At 41.9% G+C, this 24867-nt stretch overlaps 1 protein-coding gene across 3 annotated transcripts in view; it reads right to left on the bottom strand.

Moving 5' to 3' along the window:
- PITPNM1 (phosphatidylinositol transfer protein membrane associated 1) overlaps nucleotides 1–24867 on the bottom strand; it is a 36150-nt gene that overhangs the window by 4712 nt on the left and 6571 nt on the right. Inside the window, exons 6-23 of one of the 3 annotated variants that reach the window (XM_007440695.3) lie at nucleotides 22870–23181; nucleotides 22006–22101; nucleotides 19614–19721; nucleotides 18855–18916; nucleotides 18369–18610; nucleotides 17535–17724; nucleotides 16680–16787; nucleotides 15901–16085; nucleotides 14486–14685; nucleotides 14213–14383; nucleotides 11370–11522; nucleotides 9337–9485; nucleotides 6911–7021; nucleotides 5837–5953; nucleotides 4633–4781; nucleotides 3918–4067; nucleotides 2401–2584; nucleotides 133–261 (exon numbers count right to left, since the gene is read on the bottom strand). In XM_007440695.3, the coding sequence (XP_007440757.1) occupies nucleotides 133–261; nucleotides 2401–2584; nucleotides 3918–4067; nucleotides 4633–4781; nucleotides 5837–5953; nucleotides 6911–7021; nucleotides 9337–9485; nucleotides 11370–11522; nucleotides 14213–14383; nucleotides 14486–14685; nucleotides 15901–16085; nucleotides 16680–16787; nucleotides 17535–17724; nucleotides 18369–18610; nucleotides 18855–18916; nucleotides 19614–19721; nucleotides 22006–22101; nucleotides 22870–23181 (2816 nt within the window). Of the gene's footprint in view, nucleotides 1–132; nucleotides 262–2400; nucleotides 4068–4632; nucleotides 4782–5836; nucleotides 5954–6910; nucleotides 7022–9336; nucleotides 9486–11369; nucleotides 11523–14212; nucleotides 14384–14485; nucleotides 14686–15900; nucleotides 16086–16679; nucleotides 16788–17534; nucleotides 17725–18368; nucleotides 18611–18854; nucleotides 18917–19613; nucleotides 19722–22005; nucleotides 22102–22869; nucleotides 23182–24867 lie in introns of those variants that run through there. The other 2 variants (XR_015797145.1, XM_025174704.2) reach the window with 2 other exon arrangements.

The following is a 24867-nucleotide window of genomic DNA, read 5'->3' as shown; positions in this document are numbered from 1 at the left end:
ACACCTGCTTTTCCCCAGCCCACCCACTGCTTAATGAGCCACAGCCTTTGCAAGGGGGCCTTATCATAGCGCGGCACTGGTCCCTGGTCCCTCAGCTGGCCGTGCAGGACAACAGCTGAGCCAACTCCATACCTGGCACTGGCTTTGCAATTTCTTCACAGCCCGGCCCACAATGTAGATTTGGGTTGAAGGGAGCCCTAAAGAGCTATAGACTGAGATGTCCTTGGTGGAACCATACGCAGCTACAATAGTGACCTCTGCCTACAACAAATAAGCAAAGACATTTTTAAATTTTAAATTAATTTCAGGCCCTTCCTATTCAAGTAAATATACAGTGGGACAAAAAAGTATTTAGTCAGCCACCAATTGTGCAAGTTCTCCCACTTAAAAAGATGAGAGAGGCCTGTAATTTTCATCATAGGTATACCTCAACTATGAGAGACAAAATGAGAAAAAAAATCCAGAAAATCACATTGTCTGATTTTTAAAGAATTTATTTGCAAATCATGGTGGAAAATAAGTATTTGATCACCTACAAACAAGCAAGATGTCTGGCTCTCACAGACCTGTAACTACTTCTTTAAGAGGCTCCTCTGTCCTCCACTCGTTACCTGTAGTAATGGCACCTGTTTGACCTTGTTATCAGTATAAAAGACACCTGTCCACAACCTCAAACAGTCACACTCCAAACTCCACTATGGCCAAGACCAAAGAGCTGTTGAAGGACACCAGAAACAAAATTGTAGACCTGCACCAGGCTGGGAAGACTGAATCTGCAGTAGGCAAGCAGCTTGGTGTGAAGAAATCAACTGTGGGAGCAATAATTAGAAAATGGAAGACATACAAGACCACTGATAATCTCCCTCGATCTGGGGCTCCACGCAAGATCTCACCCCGTGGGGTCAAAATGATCACAAGAACGGTGAGAAAAAATCCCAGAACCACATGGGGGGACCTAGTGAATGACCTGCAGAGAGCTGGGACCAAAGTAACAAAGGCTACCATCAGTAACACACTACGCCGCCAGGGACTCAAATCCTGCAGTGCCAGACATGTCCCCTGCTTAAGCCAGTACATGTCTGGGCCTGTCTGAAGTTTGCTAGAGAGCATTTGGATGATCCAGAAGAGGATTGGGAGAATGTCATATGGTCAGATGAAACCAAAGTAGAACATTTTAGTCTAAACTCAACTCGTCGTGTTTGGAGGAGAGAGAATGCTGAGTTGCATCCAAAGAACACCATACCTACTGTGAAGCATGGGGGTGGAAACATCATGCTTTGGGGCTGTTTTTCTGCAAAGGGACCAGGACAACTGATCTGTGTAAAGGAAAGAATGAATGGGGCCATGTATCGTGAGATTTTGAGTGAACACCTTCCATCAGCAAGGGCATTGAAGATGAAACGTGGCTGGGTCTTTCAGCATGACAATGATCCCAAACACACCGCCCGGGCAACGAAGGAGTGGCTTTGTAAGAAGCATTTCAAGGTCCTGGAGTGGCCTAGCCAGTCTCCAGATCTCAACCCCATGGAAAACCTTTGGAGGGAGTTGAAAGTCCATGTTGCCCAGTGACAGCCCCAAAACATCACTACTCTAGAGGAGATCTGCATGGAGGAATGGGCCAAAATACCAGCAACAGTGTGTGAAAACCTTGTGAAGACTTACAGAAAATGTTTGACCTCTGTCATTGCCAACAAAGGATATATACCAAAGTATTGAGATGAACTTTTGATATTGACCAAATACTTATTTTCCACCATGATTTGCAAATAAATTCTTTAAAAATCAGACAATGTGATTTTCTGGATTTTTTCCCCCATTTTGTCTCTCATAGTTGAGGTATACCTATGATGAAAATTACAAGCCTCTCTCATCTTTTTAAGTGGGAGAACTTGCACAATTGATGGCTGACTAAATACTTTTTTGCCCCACTGTACATGTGCAACAATAACTAAAATACAGAAGATAAAAGTGCCAAAGCCACAAATTAAAATTAATATTAACACCAATTAACCATTCAAAGCCTGGTGAAAGTGATGCATCATTACACACTTTGTAAACATTAAAAGAGGAAGGGCCAACACAACTCCAGAGGGAGTGCATTACGCAGCCTGACCTGGCAGCGATGTGGGAAAAGGTTCTCCCCCATATGCCACCCAGATAAGCATGTCAATGAGGCCTCTTCTGCAGAATGTTACAGCAAGACAGATTCACACCAGGAGAGGCCATCCCTCTGACAGCTGGGCCCTAATATGCCACCTCAGTGGCATTCTTCCCTGACTTCCCTCTTCCTTCTCCTGTGGTACTCCTTCAACTTTTTCCACAAGTCCCATTAGTTATACCAGAGTAGCATCCTGATTCTGTACCTCTCCTGGTTGTGCAAGAACACAAGCAGTTACACACCTCTTGCTGAAGGCCCTGTAGAAAGGCAGCTTTCTGGCGGAGAGGGTCATGCGTGAGGCCATCACAGAAAGAGACAATGCCATGAGGGAAGTTATGCTGGGTAAGCCAAGCCACCACTCGGTGCTTCTGCATGTCTGGACGCCCTGTCACATAGATTATCATGAAACCAGAATCTTGCCAATGCCTACAAAAACAGAGGGAAAGATAATTACCTCTGGGGAAGAAACTAAAAACCTAGTGTTCTCCAAGTATTTCAGATAATTCTGTTTAGTGTCCTTCAACACAGCAAAGGGGTGTGAAAGTGGTAGTTCATAACATCCAAATTCCCTGTCCCTACTCTGGAATATGAAGACAGAAGGACTATAACTGGGAGATATTGTTGGGCCTGATTATGACAAAGCTACAACAAAAGGGCATTTTGTGTTTATAGCATTTTTGCACCATGTTTCCTTAAAGAATGGCCCTGTTGAGTCATGCTGTTCCTGTTTACAAAAGCAGACCAAGGATCCATCGATGCGTGTTCAATGCATAATGGCGAGACAGATTATAAATATGTCTTACCTCTGGAAAAGTCACAACCAGGGCAGGGAGGGAATGGTTATCAAGGGTACCTTCCTTCATGGTACACTGACTCTGAACAACAGAAGGTCCATTCTGTTACTGTGAAGTGAAGAGTTACTGAGAGACCCATCTCCCCTCCGCCATGAGTCTGCTAAAACCCCCTCAGTGGGCAATACCCTTATCTTACAGCAGCTTTCTCTGAATCTGACACCTTTGAGTTTGTTATGTTGGCTAGGAATTCTAGGATTTGTGGTCCAACATCTGGAGGAATTCTCTCTTACTGCAATACATTTCATGTGTTAATTTGGGATGTTATATAAAGACATCCTTTCTTTCCATAACTACAGTTATATTAGAAGAAGAATCTGCATTCTGTAACAATTGTTGGAATGAACCCAGTCTGATTCACAGGAAATCCTAATATTCAATATTCAACTATCAGACCGTTTATTAAAACTAAGAGAGTGAGTGCACAGGCCTTCTCTCTCTACTTTTCTTAAAGAGAACAGTGATGCTTGGAATGTTACTATAAAGTAGAAAAAAAGGAAATCCACTTGCTTTAACAAAAGCTTCTTCCAAGAAATCTATCTTGACAGCATGTTGGCACTGACAAATATGGAAACTGGCAAGCAACCTTAATGTAAGTGTGAAGGAAAATAGTAGAACTGTTTTCAATTGGTGCTTTAAATTGCCTTTTTATTACTTACTTACTAAAGATCTTTTCTTTTTTAAAAAAAATTGCACTTGATTGAGAAAAAATAATTAAGCTGAGTATTGGGAGAAAAAGATTTACAGGATGAGGAAGCATACCAGAGCATAAATCTGTTAGGAATGTAACATATATAAGAATTTCTCCACAGTCCTGGCACAGACTTTGGAGACCTTAAGAAAGAGAAACAGTAGATCAGATGGCTCAAAGAAATACAAGGAGTCTCTGGCGAGGGCTATTAACCTACCTTACCACATCAACAGCACCAGCGCGCACCTTGGGGTCACTGCCCATAATGGAAACACTAGCTGTGAAGGAGCCATCAATACTAAAGACGACACAAGGTGTGGCCTTAGCTACCACTGTCAGAAAGCACTCAGCATAGGTGTGATCACCTCTGTGGAGAGATGGAAAGGTGTCAGCCCACAAGCAAATATTCCTGCACACTCAGAATCAGAAATGTTCAACTTCTGCATCCAAACAAGCCATGAGGATAGAAGCAAGTGAGGGTGGGTTTTTTTTCCCTACAGTTCAGAAAACCAAAGAAGGAAAAGGCCAAGGAGTTCAACTATTACCATAAACCTGCAGGAATAGGGAACCTGTTGGTGAAGTACACTTCCAAGCATCCGCACATCTGCCATGCTGATTGGGGCTGCTGGGAATTGCAGTTCAGCAACGTCTAAAGGGTCACCAGTTGCTTACTTTCATTGGCAGGCAACTGGATTGTAACAATTCAACCTGTGTGATAAATAGCTGCCAAGGTCAAACTTTAACCATTTCGGTCCAGAAGGTCACATTCCACAATAATGTGCTGCAACCAAAATAATAAATAATTTTGTAGCACTTTATGGATGTATGCATATATTATGTTACAAGCTTTCCTGGACGGTAGAAGAGAATATCTGGCACAGAGGAGGCTGCCCAAGAGATCAAGCACAGGAAAGGATCTACCATGCATTCACCTCACCACCATACGGATAGGGTACATGCCAATGCCCAGCATCTTCTCTTCAGGAAGGGTGTAAGAAAGCCTCCCGCTGCCACTTGTCACTTCTGTGCCATAATGTACCCATTTCCCTGACAATGGCTGTGCCATGATGTAGATATCCACCTGGAAAAAGAGATCAGGACAGAAGTGTTCACCTCATTGCATGGACCTGTTATACTGCACTGCTAGCCACAAATAACACCTTCAGATTGAGAAATTACAACTGTTATTAGCAACGAAGGGAGAAAGCATAAGCCCGTCCTTCACTCCCATCTTCTTCTTAGGCTGGTTTTTAAAAATCCATTTTCCACTTACCACCTTTTCATATTCTGTTTATTTCTACTCCCCTTTTCTTACAACTCCTCTGTCCCTCTGGAAAACTTCCATTCTTTGCCTTCTCAGGGCTCAATCGTGGCACTTTCCTGCTACAGCCCCAGCCACATCTACTCCATTTTGCCTGTGAATTATTTTCCTGTCCTTGTATCCTAACACTTGCTCTCCTCCACAGTTTTAATCTGAATGGCTTCTTTCAGTCTCTCCCCCCCAAAAAACACCCTCTCATTTTAGACTACTGTCCCCCAGGCTCATATTGTTGATAACCTCAGCACAACTCTAACCCTGGGGAAATGGAGAATCTAAGAATCTGGAGGCCACGTTCCATCCCATAGTCTTGCCTTAGCTTTAATTTGCAGTTTCATCCTGCTTATTTCTGTTCCCCGCCTTAGTCCCAGGAAAGCCTTGCCCCTGGTCCAGTATCAGTTCTTAATCTTTCTGCCGCTGTAGAGGGAAGAGGGAATGGCCTTGAAGGACAGGAGGAAAAGCCGCCACCAAGTCAGAAAAAAGGAGCCTGAGCCCGGGCCAAGAAAATAACTTGAGAAAACATCTCAAGCCCCTCCCTTGTCCACATGAAGATATTCAGACTTGCAAGATTCTGTTACTATAGGTATTACAATAAAAGTAGTATTGACCTACACAGCATTGGTTTCTAGGTCTGGTCTACCCTGAAGGGCTGACAGCCATTCACAAGTGGAACTTTTTGCCTAATGTTTACATGCCCATCAGAAAAGAGAAGGCACGCAGCAAGTAATGCTGCTTGCTGAGGTCCATGCCAGCATTACAACCTACCCCACTGTTCACTTGCCCCGGTGAATCACCCCTAGAACTAAATCCTTGGTTACCTTCTCTCCAGTGAGAGTTACGACATCAAGCGGACCATACATGAAGCGCCCACTAAGGACTTGGGGTCGTCCCTCACACATAATCACATCACTGGCACGATGGTTCGCTGTAACATTCTGGAAAACAAACAGCCAGAAATTTTTATTAACCTCATCTTTGCAAAACTGGACAAGGGGAAAACTTCCCAAGAGGTGGATGTCGGCAATAAGATTGCAAGAGAGCTGGTTTGAGAATTTAACTACGTTGGCTCCCAATTCATGAATGAAACTCATACAACAATGAAGAGTTATTCAGAGCAGGCAGGAGAATCTTACCATAATGGCTATCTGTTCCTCTAGCTGCATCAGAAGGACATTTGTGGGACTGAAGAGGTCTTTTTTCTTGGTTGTGTGCCAATTTGGTTAACTACGTAAGAGTATCTTTAAAAGTAAAATCAGCAGCCGCAGGAATTACAGGGATTTCTTGTCTTGAGTTTTTCCTAATAATACCACCACCGTTGTACTCCACTAGAGAAGGTATCTTATTTTATCACCTTTTATGTGATATAAGTGATGGATCACAAACTGTCATTCATACAGCTCTATGACCCTATGCTTAGCCTGCCAATAGCTTAGGCATTGGGTGTCTATGCTCACAGCCATCTCATCCCATAACAGCTTGCTGCTAATTCATTTCAGGGGCCAAACCTGAACCTAGAAAAATGAAATTCAAGATATTACAAAAGTAAAATGACTCTTCCATTCAATTAACAAAAACCTAGTATGCTCCTCTAAGCACATTTTACAAATAATGTTATTATCTAAGTAAAATCAGATTAATCTGGTTTGTGAATTGCAGTACATAGTTCCTGCAGGATCAGAATGATTGTTATAATGTATAGGAGAGTTAAAGGCAAACAAAGTGAGACCAATGCTGGTGATGGGTTCAGGAAAATTATTGAGCACAAAAGAAATATGAACAGACTATACGCCTTCCTACAAAGCCAGCGCTCCAGCCTAAGCCAGACCTCCACATTCCCTGAAAACTGCAAGAGAAAGACCAAACAGCGGCTGGAAGAGACAGTGAGTTCGTACCCGGATCTTAACTTGTGTGCGTTTCCGTTGCCACTTTTCACGGGGAAATGCTGGGCTGTAGATCGAACTCTCCTCGTTTTCAGTCACTTGATGCTGCTCCGTCTCAATCACCTGCAATCAGAGACTATAAATTCTAGGCCTCGAAAAGTACCAGGCAAAAAGACTGATTCCCAGACTTGCCTTACCCTAATGCAGGGTTTCTCAATCTTGGCAGCTTTCAGATGGGTGGACTTCCTGGCTGGGGAATTCTGGGAGTTGAAGTCCACCCATCTGAAAGCTGGCAACAGTGAGAAACCCTGCCCTAATGTGTAGCCAGTATTTCAAGGGAACGATTCCTTAATTTTCTGCATCTACATTGCTTCAAAACTGGAGAAGGCAAGCACCTTTGCTATGCTTTACTAACCTCGGCAGAATAGGAATCTGGCTTGTGGCTCAGATGCTGGGATTCCTATCACCTCTGAGGCACTGCTGTCCTGGTATTTTTCCAAATGCAATTTTTGCTGAGTTGGCACTTGTTAATGAATGTGGCATTTAATCAATGATGGGTAGTACACAATTAAGCGCCACATAGCAATGTACAGAATTGCAATTCTGGGAGAAGCAGCCAGTTTTAAAGGTCATTGGTGCTTTATTGTACATAAAAATGCCAAAAGGTATAGCATAATATAATGTAGTAACTGTAGAAGAAAGGATATTCACAGAAGTTGCTTCTTTGTTGTTGCATTGTATAGCTGCAGGAACACCTGCAGAGTTGTGAACAAATGTTGGCTTCAAAATAAAGCCAAGTACAATGTCACAATTCTGGGAGAAGTGGGCAATTGTGCAGCTCTTTTAGGTCTTGTAACTGCCTGTGCAATTACTGTATATAATACACCTGCAATTATACACCGCAGAATCTAACTTTAAACATAAAATTGCACACATATTCAAACCTACGCAACTATGTGGGTGTACGCTAAAAAGCAGCAAAAATAAGCCTCCTCCTCCCCACCCCCCCAAGCATTTTTCCTGCTTGCAAAACTTTTTTCCTGTTTGAGATTCAAAAGAGAAGACAGGAAAAATACTGAAAAGTCTTATGATTTAAAAATATTTCCACTGATAATGATTATAATTGTATTAAATTAGAACACAGCAAGGAGATTTTATATACACAGAAGTGGAAGGACAAGACATTACGTATGGTGGAAGAATGGGTGGTGAAGTTGATGGAGTTAGCTGAGGTGGCAAAACTGACGGCTTTGGTTCAAGATAAGACATTGTATAATTTTAATACTACTTGGAAACTTTTGGCGAGGTGCAGAAAAAATGAAATGTTGTATGGATTTAATGATTAGAAATAATATGGATTAATAGAAATAATGTGAGGTTATGTTTTAACTTTAGAGTAAGAGTTGGATGTATATTATTACTTATATCTGTTGTGAGGAGGGTCAGAAGTCAATTTTTTTCCTTTTGATTTTTCTTTTTCTTGTTTTTCACACTTTTTAATCTTGAATATGTCTTATTTCTAATCTCTCTTTCTTTCTATATTATTTTCTCAGTATTTTTGTTAATTTATTGTTCTTTCCATTTTTTTAAATAAAGTTATTATAAAAAAAAAAGAACATGGTAAGGAGAAATAGAAATTCTGGTACCAGAATGGGGTGGGGTGTGTATCATGTGGCTTGCAAGGGGGCATTGGAATAAAACCTAGGGCAGTTGGGCCCTTGTTATTTATCTAATGCAGTGCTTTTTCAGTTCTCCAGAAACTCAAAGGTATTCCCTCTTTTGGATGGAGATGCTAAGAATTAAATGTAAGACATTTGGAAATCTAAGCACATGATTTAGCAGCTAAACTCTGGGTCTCAGAACTCATCTAGACCTGACCTGTCAAGGTAAAATTTAGCCACCAAAGCACACTTGATTTCCATGCCCTCGATTTTAGAGCACTTCCAAAGGAGGATCTTGCATCATTTCAAAGGCAGCTTCAGATCTCTGTGACCCCGTGATGTCAACTGGGTTCAAGAGATGAGCCAACTTATTTCTGACTCAGTAATGGGGTGTTAAAAAACCGGAAGAAAATGACTGACTTCCTTCTTTTTTTCTTTCTCATGGGAAATACTCTTTTTCTTCCTTTTTGCATATAATAAAATAAATATGCACAGTATGAAAAGGTCACGGAGTGTGTCTATGTGTATGTGTTTCATTCTCCTTTTGCCTGGATGGTGGGTGATGGGAGTTCTTTTACTGTAAGACCTGGCAGTCTTGCAGTGATTCTTTGCTCCTCCGCACTGCTAGATTGGCAGGCTGAAAGACAATCCCAGATCATCTTTAAGCTGCTTTTGAGGGAAGTTCCCTTAGTTGCCTCTTATCAAATCAAACAATTAAAGGTACAGGTTCCACAGGACATACACACTTAAACTTTTACCTGGCTTGCAATAGCCCACCTGGCGTAAGATGAAGGCAGCCACATCAGCACTTTCCCAGTAGCTGGCATGGAAAAGGTGAGGCAGGGTGATGGTGGGAAAGGCCGTGAGTGCCTCAGGGCAATAGAGAGAGTAGTCGATGCGTTTAGAACCCCACCAACGATCCAGAACTAGACCAAAGGGCAGGAGAAATCATATTAGGATGATCCCTCCGGAGATGCCCCTATCTTTTTTTCTCTCTCCTCTAAAAAGGTTAACTAGATCCTTGGCATGTCTGACTGCTTTTATTGGGCATCCTTTTCTAATATTTCTATATATTTTACCCTAAAGTAACCGTATAAAGATACAAAGGACTGGGGGGGGGGGAGGGAAATCCCTGAAAAAGAAATGGGGAAGTAACTTTTCTCTCATGTGCACTAGTGCACCAGATCCTTCATCTTATAAAGGCTATATAAAAATGTTAAAAACATTAATACAGATAAAGTGGATCTGTCAAAACAACTAGTCCTTTGCAGATATTCGTATAATCAAGAAGTACTACATTACATTGGCCAAGTCCTCAAATGGAAACTTAAATACTACTTTCAAAATGTGTGACAAAACAGAAATGAACAATGCATTAAAAAAGCCAGCGAAACACGTCTTTTCGGCTGCTATTATCAAGATACATGAATAAAGTTACAACGTGGGAGACTGTCAGATTCTCCAGAAGGCTAGAGGCAATACTGACTAGCAGCAGCAAACCATATCCACATTCTAACATATGCTACAGCAGAATTATAGTGAGCAAGTTCATTTCCAAGGTAACACAGATAACATGTATTTCTTTCCAGCAATGTTAATGTTGCCTGTATTCTTAATAAAAGCAGAAGGCAGTAATAGCCAAAGGAGGTGACTCTAAGTGAAACCTCAGCACAACAGCAGCTGGTGAACAGTTTCACTAACACTCTAATGATTCATTCTTTTCAATCTATCCTGCTGCCCACAAAGAAATCACAAAAGACGCAAGGATCAAAGGGCGCTTGCTATTAAATTCATTTTTAATTTTAAGCTGCAGATGCTTAAACGTGCATTAATTTCTAAGTATTGTTGCAGATATGGCAAAGGAATTCAATATCCTACTCCCCCACTGGGGTCCCTCAATGGAAGCTACAGCCTTGTTTTTAATGATTAAATTCTGATATATGTCAGTCCCCACCCCCAGCTAATGACTGGTGTTTAAAACAAACACACAAACCTCACATGCTAAATGCAAATATTCATTTAACATCGTATCTAGCTTGGCGCTAGCTATCAAAACTTCTGCTGAAACTTTTAAAGCTGTTTTATAACATTCTGTTCCAGGGAAATTGAAGTGGCCTGGCTCCGCACAGAACTACATTCTTATCCACAATTATAGCTCTTGGATGTATTTGTCTGAGAAATACAATCCCTACGGGTTAGGCAGAGCTCCAAGACCATAGAAGCACTCCAGTTGAGAAGTGACACAAAGTGGCCCAGTGTGGCCAAGCTATGGCAACACTGTGGAATTTGGGTGCTCCACTCAATGAACAAGTATTTTCTTGGCAGCCCAGCAAACACGCAACCTTTGCAAAATGTACTCATTTGCTTCACAGATACAAGAACCTTTGTTCAGATTTCAGTCTAAACCTTCAATGAATCTATTCAAGAAGTATCAGGCGGTTCTTTCTGAACTGCTAATGTGAAAGAACAGCTTTATACACCAGTATCTTAGATACAAGAGGGACAAAGAAAAGACATATAGGTTTCTAGTACTTGAACTAAATAACTAGATGACATGCTTTCTAATACTTTATTGTTTGTAATACCCAAAGCAATGAAAACAGAATTCAACCTGCAAAAAAATAAAAAATAAAAAATAAAAGAAAATAACACTTTTTAAATGGAGAAACTCTTCCTATCAGCAAATGGATTCGTAATATCAAATGACCTGCCACCATATTCTAAGCTGACTAGGATGAACAACAGATGCACAGTTGAATCTGAACTGTGGTTTTGAGGAAATCAGTATAAAAAGTCAGCAAGTAACTCACTCTTGACAACTTCATTGGTGCTGGTTACAGTGCTGTCGCTTGCAGCTCCCTCATTTCCTTTCCAGAAGCCCCCAAACGCACCTGTTGGAGTCGGTGGTGTCACAAGATCTAGCTCACCCACAAAGAGGGAAGAGTGACTCTGCAAGGCATCAGCTAGTTGAAGGAGAAACATAAGCAGAGGTGAACATAGTGATGATATACACTCAATCCTCCACTACTGTACTGCAATATCACCCTCCCCAATTTAATGGTCTCCAGTTGTGTTGGAACTGTAGTTCTTGTAATTTCTTTTTGGGAATTATCCTAACTTAATCAGACGGAGAAGGTTGAAAAGCACCATACCTTAAATACAGTTCTAATCAAGGTGTTCTTTATAAACACACACCACACACACACACACACACACACACACACTCACACTATAGCAGTAATTTCAACCATGCCATGGAGCGTGTGATGTAGTGGTGAAAAAGCTGGACTAGGAGCAGAGAAACTCAGTTCTAGTTCACCCTCAAGCTCACTGGGTGACTTTGGACCAGTCACGCACTCTCACCCCAACCTCTTCACAGGGTTGTTTGGAGAGAAAACAGGAGAAGGGAGTGCCAAGTATGCAGCCTTGAGCTGCTGAATGACACACAGGATATAAATATAATAAACACTATAACCTGGTGTTTGTAGTCAATTCTCCTACAATCCTACAATCAGCGCTATCTCTCTAGGTTCCAATTTCTCAAGAAATACTCATTGCTGAATTCCCTCTCTGCAGGTATCTGCAACGCAACACAACACGGCATCAGAGGGCATGACAGGCATACGTGAAGGGCTCCTTAGGGTGTCCAGGCAGATGAATGAAGAATACAGCTCAGGAACAATGGAGTTCCCAGTGAGGAAAACACATCTGTATCTCCTCTTAATTTATACAATATTCTATAAGTTCTCCTCTCTCACACATACGCACTTCCTTTCATATATATATTCTATCTACCTATATCAATAAAAGCAATAAAAAAACTATAGTTCTTAAAAAAAAAGCAATGGAATAAAATAGATATAAATTATAAATTTCTACTCAGCAGAAGTTTCAAATGTATATTGCTGACAGCCAGAAAAAGAACTAAAAAGGAAATTCCCCTCCTGTCATTATAAATATATACTCTGAGACAGGAAGTCAACTTCCTCCTTGGGTCTGACAGATAAAACATTTCAAAAACTGTTTGTGTTGCCGGTTGATCACCAATGTGTGGAAGAATTGTTACCAGCTATAGGAGAAGCTGCCTTTGAACAGAACCGGCATAAGAGGAGAAATGCTACTTTAACACCAACCTAGCTAGGAGGACTTAACACTGTCTCACTCATGGGCTGGAGGCCCAAAGAAGGCAATGTCATAGGGACACTAAAAGCAGTAAAGATGCTGCCAGAGCATGTTTCTGTCTTGGCTAGCCTCAAGCAAGAAAGGTCCTGCTTGTGAATCAGCATACGCAGCAGAATGAGTGGTGATTATCACTTCAGACCACCAGAAGAGAACTTTTGATGTCCCGCCATATAACATTCCCTACAAACAGAAATCTACTATTCAGAGATGTCTACCTCACACCATTACCATTTATTCTACACTGATTTTCAATGCAAGGAAAAAATAGTTTATCATCCTGCTACTGCAGGATAATAAATGGGAAACAAGGCTAATGACTAACTTAGATGAGAGATCAGCTTTATCAGGCTCCTTCTCTTCTTAAGCTGTTTCCCCTCCAACCAGTCAAGCACCTTGTAATTTCAAATGTAGTTGACCTTTTGCTTTTTCCCCTTTTTGTCCCTCTCCATTCCCTTCTTCTACATCAGCTTAAATAAACCACGCCCGGAGCCTTTTCACTAAAAAACAGATATAGCGACTATAAATAAATAATATAAAAATGTGACATCCTCTCATCCAAGGCTAAAGGGACATTACCAAACTCCTCTACTGCCTTAGGAGACTGGCTCCAGAGAAATCCTCCTTTTATTCATTTATTTATTTGTTTGTTAAATTTATATAGCTGACCATCTCACGAAAGAGTGACTCTGGGTGGCGTACAGTAAGAATAAAAAACAATCAACATATAAAAAACATGGCTGGTGTGGGTCTTCCGGGCTGTGTGGCCGTGGTCTTGAAGTTTTGTTTCCTAACGTTTCGCCAGCACCTGTGACCGGCATCTTCAGAGTGCAGGAGCACAGACAGGAGCAGTTCTAGGGGCACAGAGAGAACTGCTCCTGTCTGTGCTCCTGCACTCTGAAGATGCCGGTCACAGGTGCTGGCGAAACATTAGGAAACAAAACTTCAAGACCACGGCCACACAGCCCGGAAGACCCACACCAGCCATCGTATGCCAGCCGTGAAAGCCTTCGACAATACATATAAAAAACAGTTATTAATTTAAAAAATTTTAAAAACACAAGGCTAAGAGAGAACACTGGCACTTAATAACAATGGAACCACCTCAGTATCCCACTGGTTGCCAGTGAGATAATAATAGTAATCAATATATATTATTCCCCCCCAACATTGCAGCATATTGTTGAGAACAAGGTAGCAGCCCTGATTATTGAATAAAATGACATCTCCTAAAACATGCATTTTATTCTACCTTGTGTCTTAGATATAAAAACAATTCACCACCATCTGTTCATTCAGTAGTATTGTAATCCATGAAAACCAAATCTTGCATTCTGCAATAAAACAACCCCCCAAATCTCACTTAGACTATAGCCCAGCTTCCCGCTTTCCTGTTTCCAAAGAAAGGCTCCTTCTAGTCCACTATTTAGTGCTACCAACCTAATGCAAGTCTGGCCTTCACGGTTTTTCTCACCTAATGAGGTGGACGAGCCATCTCCCAGTGGATATTTCTGATAGCGGGGGACCCCAAAAGGAGGCATAGCATGAAACTGTTGAGCTAGCAGAGGTTCCAGGCGGGAGGCACAGGGGTCAGCAGCATGAAACAAGTTGTAGATCTGTTCGCAGGATGGCCGCATTTGAGCCACTGAAAGATACAAAAGACTGTGTAAATTCCCATATCTACAATGGATGAGAAAAGCAGAAAATGGAGGGAAATGCAGACAGATGGAAGAAAAAATGCCCTTACCATCCAAGGCAGGCATTACTGTCTTACGAAGTGCAAGTACCAATCCCAGAGGTGAGCCAAATAAGAAAAAACCAGACACTTTGAACTCCAGCTTCCCAACCATGCAAGGGCCTTCAAAAGTCTCCACCATTGAAGATGAAGAGTTACTGCTACGTCGAGGGTCCCCTTCTGTTTCTGAGGCAGGCACACTAGACTGCAGGCTAAAGACACAAGGGAAAAAAAATCATGTCCCTGCCAGAAAATGCAACCGGTCCCCAACCAAGTCCAAATAGTCCACAAATTACATTTGTTCATTTATTTTAACCCCTAAAGAAACTAAGGATGCATGACGGTAAACAGAAAATCAGTAACAAATTATCAGAAGAAGGAAAGAGAAGAAATGTAATTGTGTGTACAACAAAAAAGTGGAGGTTACAATTACTGATGGAAATGTTTCAGTCTGAAGAAGCTTCTTCACCAGACCAGTTGGTTCAGAGTTGCTCAACTACAACTCCCAGCATCCCTCTTACAATTAACTATGGGCATACAGTATTTGGATCTGAAGTGGATCGGGATCCAGCAGGGTCACCCTTGCTGTACCGTTTGCCTGAATTATGTGGTCCCCTGCAAGCCCTAAGAAAGGCATGACTCCTTGAAAGGAACAGCCACCCAGTATATAACAGCATCTGTGCTGGATCCAAAGCATCCCTGCCTACTTTAGATCTGAATATTGCACATCTGACTATTGCACATCTCCAGTGATAATTATCTTTACAACATTAAGACTGTCATCACAGCAACTTCTTACACAATCAGGGAATGGCCCCAGCTTGCTCCCAAAATTCTACCTTTCCTGGGAAGGGAGATCATTTGGGATGATTCCCATGAAGCACAAGGTATGAGCCTTCATATGTGGCTGAACTACAGTTCTCAGTATTTTTCACTATGTGCCACCAACTCAGTATCAACTCTTAGCGACTACATAAATAGATCTTTCTCCAGGAGGATCTGTCCCTAACCTGGCCCTTCAGGTCTTCCAATGGTGCAGCCATTGATACTGTAATTGAGCCCACCCACCTTGCTGCTGGTCATCCTCTTCTTCTCTTTCTTTCCACCTTTCTCAGCATTACAGAATATGATATTATCACTCACTATTAGCAACTAATATTGGCTAATGGGATTCAGCAACTTCTTGAGGGCTCTATATTGTGCACCCATGATTTCACTACATTTGCTCTAAGGGTAGAAAGTTTAACACAATCCTGGGGCTAAAGAAGACTATTTTGAGTATGCTGTTTAGAATTAGCAAATTCATTAGAAAACTGAGAGCACATCTGGCTAACCTTCTGTTCCCAACAGGCAAACAAGCAGATCAAATTAAACTGATACCTAATAGTCAGCTTGTCTTTATAGCCTCAGATTCCTTAATCTCTCACCTGGACAAGATTTGTTGCTGCTGTTGTAAAGAGTCACCCTCTTGAGCTACATTGTCACAGTATTTATGAGTAGGAGGAAGTACTCCTGGCTCGGGACTGGCATGGCCAAGCCCTCCCAGTGCTTCTGGCTTCTTGAGCAGTGGATCTCGCACCACAGAGGTCTCTGGAGACAGGAGTTCAGCATTCTGGAAAGAAACATGGAGTGCTGAGCAAGTTTCTCTGCTGCTCAGGAAAGTAGAATGCCTTTTCTTTAGGCAAAGAAGGGCAGATCATGACCGCAGAAAAGTTCCCCAGATCATGCTTCCAAAATTTAATGGCAAGCTGGTGAATGGTCTTCCATGCTTGGAGGTGAAAGGAGGAACTGACATAGGCACCATAAAACTCCAACAGCCACAAGATGCCTCTTTTAGTCAAAACAAACAGAAACCATGACAAAATGTTGCCCCTTCTGTGAAGTTATTACTCTCTCAATCAGCCCTCAGGATTTAAAATAGCTATGGCTTCTGGCTGCAGAAACATTACCCACCCCTGCAGTTGGTCTCAGCAAAAAGGAAACAGGGCAGTTGACTGATTTGACATACTATACTGTATTCTAAAGCAGGCATACGTGGGCAGTTCACATCTAGAATGAAGTCAGAAGAAAATATTTCTCCTCTTCGTCCATTTTCAGTTCACCTCTTCAGTATACAACTACTTTGTCAACTTGCCCACTTTAGAATTCAAAAGAAGCAGAACATAGACACGGGTAAGGAGAGGCACCTCAGGGCTCAGGAACTGACCATGCTGCCACGGCGGCTGCTCCCGTGGCTGCCTGACCCACCAGCACGACTGTGGCACAGGGCATCAAAGGCCAGGATCCCCCCAACACAGTCTCCAATCAGCAGCACCTGTGAGGAGAGACAGAAATAAATTGCTAATATAAGAAACTCAAAGCATCAGCATTTTTTCTTGCCAAATTTTCGAAGGAGCCAGAAAGGTAGGATCCAAAAGACATGTGCTACTTCTCCCCCGCAATGTGAAGTACTATGACTGGAGTAGCTGAGGAAGTCTTCAAGAATTTATATTCAAGACTGGTTTGCTCAATATCATGTCTAAAAAAGCTTCCAGGAAAATAGAACTGCATACTAGAGAGATCTTGACTGGCGGCTTGGGTACTCAGTGCTGTAATCTTCTAATAATCCATGCACAACCACTGCATGGTCAGATAAGAGTAACAAGTTTCTAGTCCTTAAGATTATAGTTAAATATATATAGAAATCATATGGGATCTGAAGACCTCAACTGCTATGACTGTTATGGTGGAGCTAAGAAATCTTGCAAGTGTTAATGTAAAAAAAATGGGTAAAGAGTAGCTATTTGTAATACAGAGGTTTCTACATCCCAGAAGTTTGATTTCTAGCATCATCCCTGTATCTCTGCTTCTCTACATTGCCCCAATGTTTTCTGAATTACTTTTTCCAATAAAACATCATAGCTCTATTTTAAAAGAAGAAAAAAACAGAACAGGATGCAGATCTAAATATCTGTTCCACTGGGAGCATTTGGGCCTCAGGAATTAAAAGTCCTTCTTCCAACATTCTGGATTTCTGCCTTCAACTTCCTATACGAGCTCTGAAAATTGCCAGGAATCTAACCTGGCCACAGAAGCCCATGCCGTCAGGAGAATGGATGAAGCTGGCATAGGCCTGGTTGGTGCGAGAAATGACAGTTGCAACGGCACTCTGGTAACTGCCCGAGGAGGTTGCAAGCAGAGGCAAAGCAGCCAGTGGGATGTGATCTTGGCTACTGGACAGACTGTCACCATCGTGGCTGTAGGGGCTGAGTCTAGGAAAGATGAGTTGAAAGGAATGATCAGGATACAATCTAAAACACAGGCAACTTACATCTTTGTAGAGAGCTCAGAAAGTTACCTCCCAGGTGTAATCACCCAGCCACCTTTTTTTGACACATGCCTTGGGGCTAAAACACCAATCACCTACCATGCCAGTGAGAAAAGAAGACATTCTCCATACACAGCTTAAGAACTGGCCACAGACCAGCAACCATTTAAAATTAAGGGCCTGTGGTAAGAGTTTAGCCCAATATCCAGAGCTGTGAGCAGCTGAAGAAAGAGACTAACTCTGAAAAGATGGAACAGAATTTCCTTGGAAAGTCCTGCCCAGCAATCTCTAATGTTTGCCCAAAGCACAGCTCGCCTTCCTGGGTACTCACTCTGAGTGGTACGTCACAAACTTTAAGTGCTTTACTTGGCTCCACCGTACACAAACTAGTGCAAAGTACAGGCCTCATATTTTCTTCTAGAGCCCAGAACCAAAAAACTACTCCTAGTGATGGAGCAGGTACTACTGCCCTCACTAACCCCCTTCACACACTCGGCTGCCTGTAATTCTTGTTTTCTCAGGCAACAGCCAAACAGCACTACTCGCACCAAGTCTTCATTCAGCAGCTTGAAAAAACATGCTTCCTACTTGGAGACCAGGGCATAGGCAGCAGCGCAGATCGGTGGACAGGGCACTAGGCGCAATGCTATGTGCCCCAAGGCTTCAGGGAAGTGCAGTCGGGTGACTGAGTCCAATGTAGCAGTGAGTGTATGCACATCAGCCTGTTTGGAGCCTGGTTCTCCTACACCCTGGTCTAGGATGTTGCCACTGTGGAGGATCAGGAAAAGGGCATGAATACGGCACGTTCCAGAGAGCCCTTCTGAGCCAACCTAGGGAAAGATACACAGGGAACCGTGAGGATGAGATCTACTGGTGGAGGTGGTGCATATCATCCACGTGTGATGGGGGGAATTAAATCTGGCCATGTACTGCAGCCAAGGGTATGGAAAACTGGCTAAGGATATGACAACAGTAGTCCTGTCATCATCACAAGCCCTCTTCAATGGCTTGGGGCCCACAATAGCTGAAGGCAGTGAAGTAGGCATGCTGTGGCGTAGGCATGGTTTCACTCACCTCTGGTGGGCCAGGTACAGGGACACCATCACTATCTGACTTGGTTATTCCAGTAGCATCAACTGCAAAGGAAATTACTATTGCAGTGAGTGGCAAGGTGGACAGAAGGCAGAGGGGCAATGACAGACTCCAGAGATCATAAAGGGCAGTACTCATAGACAGGGGTTGCATGAGGAAGAGTGGCTCCCACAGGTATACTTCAAAGGGCAGAGAGAGACTCTCATCGAAAGCCCCCATTCTTAAAACAATAAGCAGAGAAGTTTGGGAATGAGCACGGGAAGATTATAGTGCAGAAAAATGAATCTAACTTCTAATGCAAAAACCAACAGCAGATGATTTCAGTTTCTTCTATTGTAATAGAAAAATGCTGTGTCTAAGAAAAGCTTCAAAATGCTTGACTATTTTTTTAAAAAGCAGAGGAAAAAAAAAGAAAATGAAAAGGTTTGGAGGGTGATTTCCCTGATCAATGGAGAGGGAAGCATCTTTCAGGGGAAGCCCTATCATCTTTTCCTCCTCCTCCTCGTTATTATTAATGAAACACCTTTTTAAAATTTTGCCACAGCCCTAAAATACTACAAATATATAATAAAACAGCAGGAACATAAAACAAAAACTAACTATTCTTAGAATTATGGTATTGCAGAATTTGAAGCCTCTGGACACAGAACTTGGGATTTCTTAGCAGTTGAGACAGCTGGAGCACAATACCCGAAGTTCCCCTGCCATTCTATAAGGGACATGGAAATTGATTTCTCTTACCTAGAACATCATCCCGTTCATTGGGTCGCTCCAGAGTATCAAGGAAGTCATTTGAATTCCACTTAGTGATTTCCTTTGCAAACACATCATCACTGTCAGAAAAATCCTCTAAAAAGAAATAGGCATGGAGAGATACATGCAATCTAGTCACTGCAAATATACTGAAATACCCACCAGGGTTAAAATCACAATTAAGAAGGGATCATTTTAAAAAGGCAGGCACACTAGATGATTGTCCTGCTAATGACTGGCTTTAACAGTTCTCCAGATTCTTAGTCAGAATTCTTTCCTAGCCTTGCAATCTGTGATCTATGAAGTCATCAGTGCTCTCTGAGCTTGGTTGCTTGCTTGCAGACATTTAATTACCCAACTAGATAACATCATCAGTGCTACTGAGTGTGGGGTTTTCTCCCCATTTATATACAGTAGTTTGCCCTGCCAGTTTTTGGAGGGAGGAGGATTCTCTTTGGTAGTTTCCTTGATTAGGGTGTTGTTTTCTGCCTGATTGTTTGTTTGGTGTTTTTTCTCCTACATAGTGGCAATTGTAGCCCTTGTACTGTATGTTGTAGATGACTTGGTTTTTTTCTTCTTTTTTCTTGTTTTTTTCCATTCCCTGGCCACTCGCACACCCTCCCCCACCCAGTAGCCGCCATCCCAAGCTCCGCTGCACTCGCGTCATGCCCCCCCGCCACCCACACACTCTCCCCCTGCCTTTCTGTGCTCGCACCACACCTCCCCAGCCACCCATGCACCCTTGTGCACCCACTCTCACCTGGGAACAGCCACCCCAAGCCCCGCCATGTGCGCACCACGCCTCCCCACCACTCACACCCCCTCCCCGAGTCTCCCTGCCCTCGCACTGCATCTCCCTGGCCACTCACACACCCTCCCCACCCAGCAGTGGCCACTCCAAGTCTCACTACCCTTGCACCTCCCCAGCTACCTGCGCACCCCCTCGCTCCCTCTCCCACTCCATAGCAGCCACATGCAACTTCCTGCCAGTTTCCCCACTTGTTGATCGTTGGAAGCTGGCAGGAAATTGTGAGCAGGTGCTTGCAAAACAACCCATGATCCTTGCTTAACGATGGCAATGAGGACTGCAGGGATTGCCATTGCTACGTGATGCGGTCATGCGATGTCACACTTTATGACCACATTGCTTAGCGACAGAAATTCCAGTCCCAACTGCTGTCTTAACTTGAGGACTACCTATAGTTGGTTTGTGTGCTACAGTGATGCTCTGTGGTTGTAAACTTAGTCTGTTGGTTGTTTATGATATGTTTTTGTTGTATGGTAGTATTATCCTTATCATAACTTTTGCTGGTTGTGCTGTAGTGGATTGAGTGGTCAGGCTCTTTTTGATAAAGTTGCGTGGGTATCCATTTTGTTGGAAGATATTGTATAGATGGTCTGTTTCCTTTTTTGGTATTCCACGTTGCTGGAGTGCATTTGTGCTTGTCTGAATAATGTTCTTACACAGCTCCTCATTCAAAAGAAACAACTAAAAAGCTTATTGAGTCCAATAAAGCAATACAAAATGACAATACAAAAGGAAACAAAAGGACTAGAACACATCCTCTCCAGCACCCAGCACCCAGATAAGCAGGGATTAACACCATGCAAACACTCAAGCTGAAAGCAACACCCTAATCAAGGAACTACCAAGGAGAAAACCACACCCCCGCCAAAACTGGCAGGGCAAGCTACTGTATATAAACAGGGAGCAAACTCCACACTTACTCACACTGATGTTACCTAGTTGGGTAATGAAACGTCTGCAAGCAAATAACTAAACTCAGAGACCACCAAGGACTCCACAGTTCAACATATGAGCTACATATATAACACAGTTCAGTATATGAGCTACATATATTCTCTTCTATTGGAATCCATGATCTTTAAGTAGAAATTTTAAATTCTCTGGAATTAACCTTTGGGATCCACAAAATAGGAGTCAAAAAGACTCATATCTAAAATCTTTGAAAGTTGCTGGCCTTCTGTGTTCATAATACTGGGCTAGGCAAGTGTTGGTTTGGTGGAAGGTAGCTTCCTATATTTCCTATGGCACTTGATTACCACACACACACACACACACACACATGTGCTTTTACAACTGAGCTAAAATCTATATTTTCTTATATGGACATACTACCACTTTTCAAAGGGTAAGGAGAAGAGATTACTTCCCTCACATTATATATCCATGCAAATCCAACTCTCAATACATACATAGAGAATTAGTTCTCACAGACCTACTTCTACATACCTGTAGTCCCTACTGTTGGAACCAACAGCAGCTACCTGTATCTACAGATGAGTCTGAGTTCAAGTCTAAGACTTCTCAGAAACAAATTCAATGTAGGATTGTGGTGCTCTATTCATTATTACAAACCATGAGCATCAAAGAATTCCTCTTCAGAACTGTTCTCAGAGTCCCGTGCAATATTTTGCATCCGCCATTCTGATAAACTGTGAGGAGACACTGCAACTGCAGAGACATATCAAAAGAAATCATCATGACCAAGAGATCTGGGTAAAGATGGTAATTCTTATGCATCAACAGAAACACTTCTTTATTACAGTAGCGATGACCTTTGGAATCAATAGTGCCTTACTATGAAGTTTCCTTTACTCTCTCAACTGTCTGAATATCTTATTGCAGAAAATTGCAGGAAGTTCTTAATCTTACAGACAAGAATAGAGTACAATAAGGAAATCAACTAAGCCAGACTACAAATAATTATTAATATAATCAACTTCACAACAAATATTCTTCTTCACAAAATATTCTGTATTCCCTGTATACCAATATGTGTTTCTACCTTTTCATGAGTTCTTTTCCTTTTTTAAGTCCCAAATACAGGGAGAAAATGACAAAGGAAAAGAAGAACAGGGGTTGCTATCATGGACACTGTGTAATATGCATCCCAACTAACCTTTCTTTAAAATGTATATCAATATTCATAATAATGCCATACACATGCCTACACAATGCAAAAAAAAAAGTAAAATGTTTTAAATGAGTCAAAATCAAACGAGTAAAGAACTAGTAAGTAAAGAAACAAAAATCCTTTGTGAAAAAATCAAACCAACATTACCTACAGTACAGGGGTAGTTAGTCCCTGAATATAATCGAGAATTAAATGTGAATGAACTTCATCCTTTCTCACAAATCCTCTGCACTAAGAGTTTATTCTCATCAGCGTCATATTATGTTCTACCATGTTCTTTCTATTTGTTGCAGTGGTTTACTCACCAGCATGTTGAGAAGAGTATGAGGACCGAGAAGATGTTGACCACTGCTTTGCAAATGGGTCATCTGGAGAGGAATCTGGAGCCCTCAGGCTATCAACTCTGTCCTGCTTCTCATGGCCACCTAACTCAGCTGGGCACTCAGGGCTGGGCGCACCAGGACCTAACTCGGGTTCCAAACATATAGCCATCTTCTGAGCCAGCATACGTGCCGTTTCCTCCTCCAACCTCCGGATGTCATCCATTGTGAGATCTATCCACTCGTCCTGCCAACACCAGGCCTGGCGATGAGCTCGCAGCATCACTTTCCGTAGACCTACAGGAAGATATTCAGGAATCATGATGGCACAGCTCTTCTCGCACACACTGCATCAGCCATGGCGCACTCTTCATATTAACTTTATTTATGGTTAGGCCTAACTTCAGCTCCTCAATACATTAAAAGACATTAAAGGTTATTTATTCTGAGAATGCTTCTTCCACTGCTTTTTAATAATTTAAAGAAGGATTGCAATCCAGTTCAGATTTAAAAAAGAAACTCAATTTAGAGAATCAGAGGAGTTGATAGGAATGCAATTCCCTTCCCTTTTGCATATGAAGATGCAGAGACCCATTTTGGCATTTTGTTTACCCATGACTAACACATGAGCATACTGCTAAAATCAGTCCCTCAAAATAAATTAAATGCCAAACTAGTAGTCAGGAATGGAGATAAGCCCTTGAGTTAAGCAGAAACCAGGCTCTCTAAATCAACCTACATTATTCACCCATTGATTTTGTGGAAAAAGCAGTCAGGAATCTAAATTTCTACTAACACACTGAAACAAAAAGATATTGTATCACCCCATTACTACCATTTCATCACATCTAGCATGTCACTGAACAGTTGTTGTTTAGCCTGTTTTTCTAACTTTATATACCAAAATTTTATTTTTAACATCATATGACAATTTCTGGCACATAAGCTTAAATTGAAGAAGACATCTCACAAACATTTTTTTTTCAATCTAAACTTTCAGAAATCCAGGAATCATGCTCATATCCAAGCAAAAATGATTGTACTCAATTTATAGTGGGATCTTGTCACCCTCATAATCCCTTACATGTCAGCTACTGCATCCAAGGACACAGGTTAAATGAGTAGACAGCACAACCTAGCTCATTTTTTTTGTCTGGGAAGTGCTGCACAAAGTTGGATGTAAATTCTGTTCATGCCATAAGCCAATTTATATGGATTTTACATAAATACACACACATAAAATGACAACTTCACTCCCACAAAATATGGTGTAAACAACTTCTCATTATATGTTCCCCAATCATAAATATCATTAAGCCTTTAGCATGTCCTATTTTCTGCAGCTGATTCTAAACACATTTCCCCAATCTAATACTAGGCTTAATGGGCAATCATTATTTCATATTATCTATGTCTTTCTAGCTTTTCTGAAATCTTTTGAAATCTGGCTCCTCCTTTAACTGTGCTATCAACACAGTTGGCCTCTCTCTTTCTCTGATTTACTGCTTCAACCCCTGTGAGTTTCTTCTACTACCTGCAACCTTTCTCTCACATGGTTACCACCCCTAATACTTCTGAGGTCACAGCAGCAGGAAGTGTATCTCGCAGGCAACCAACCAATACATCATAAGCTCTTTGGGTACATTTTTACCCCAAAGGGTAGAGCTGGACTAGAGCACTAGATGGTCAGCAACACAGAGGAAGACAGTCCAATTCCTCACCAATTTCAGAGATAACTGGAAATACATTTAGAGTTGCCATTTGCTGGTGGATTGTGGATCCTGAACAAACATCTTGTAATTAGTAGAGAAATATGAAGGACACTGCTTTTCAGAATGGCAGAGGACCCAATTATTTCTTTTCAACTCAGAAAGAATTATTCTGAACATTGGTGCAGCCTAGGCCTTAGAATATTTCTTTAATACAGGGATCCCAAGGGAAGCTTGGAACTGCTACTTTTCTATCTAATACTATGGGCCATTA

Source organism: Python bivittatus, unplaced genomic scaffold (assembly GCF_059951505.1).
Source record: "Python bivittatus isolate LINGU-HERP-01145 unplaced genomic scaffold, Pbiv_v1 ctg000480_np1212, whole genome shotgun sequence".
NCBI classification, from domain to species: domain Eukaryota; kingdom Metazoa; phylum Chordata; class Lepidosauria; order Squamata; family Pythonidae; genus Python; species Python bivittatus.
Note: the sequence above shows the minus strand (reverse complement) of the source record. Positions and strands in the feature narration are given on the sequence as shown.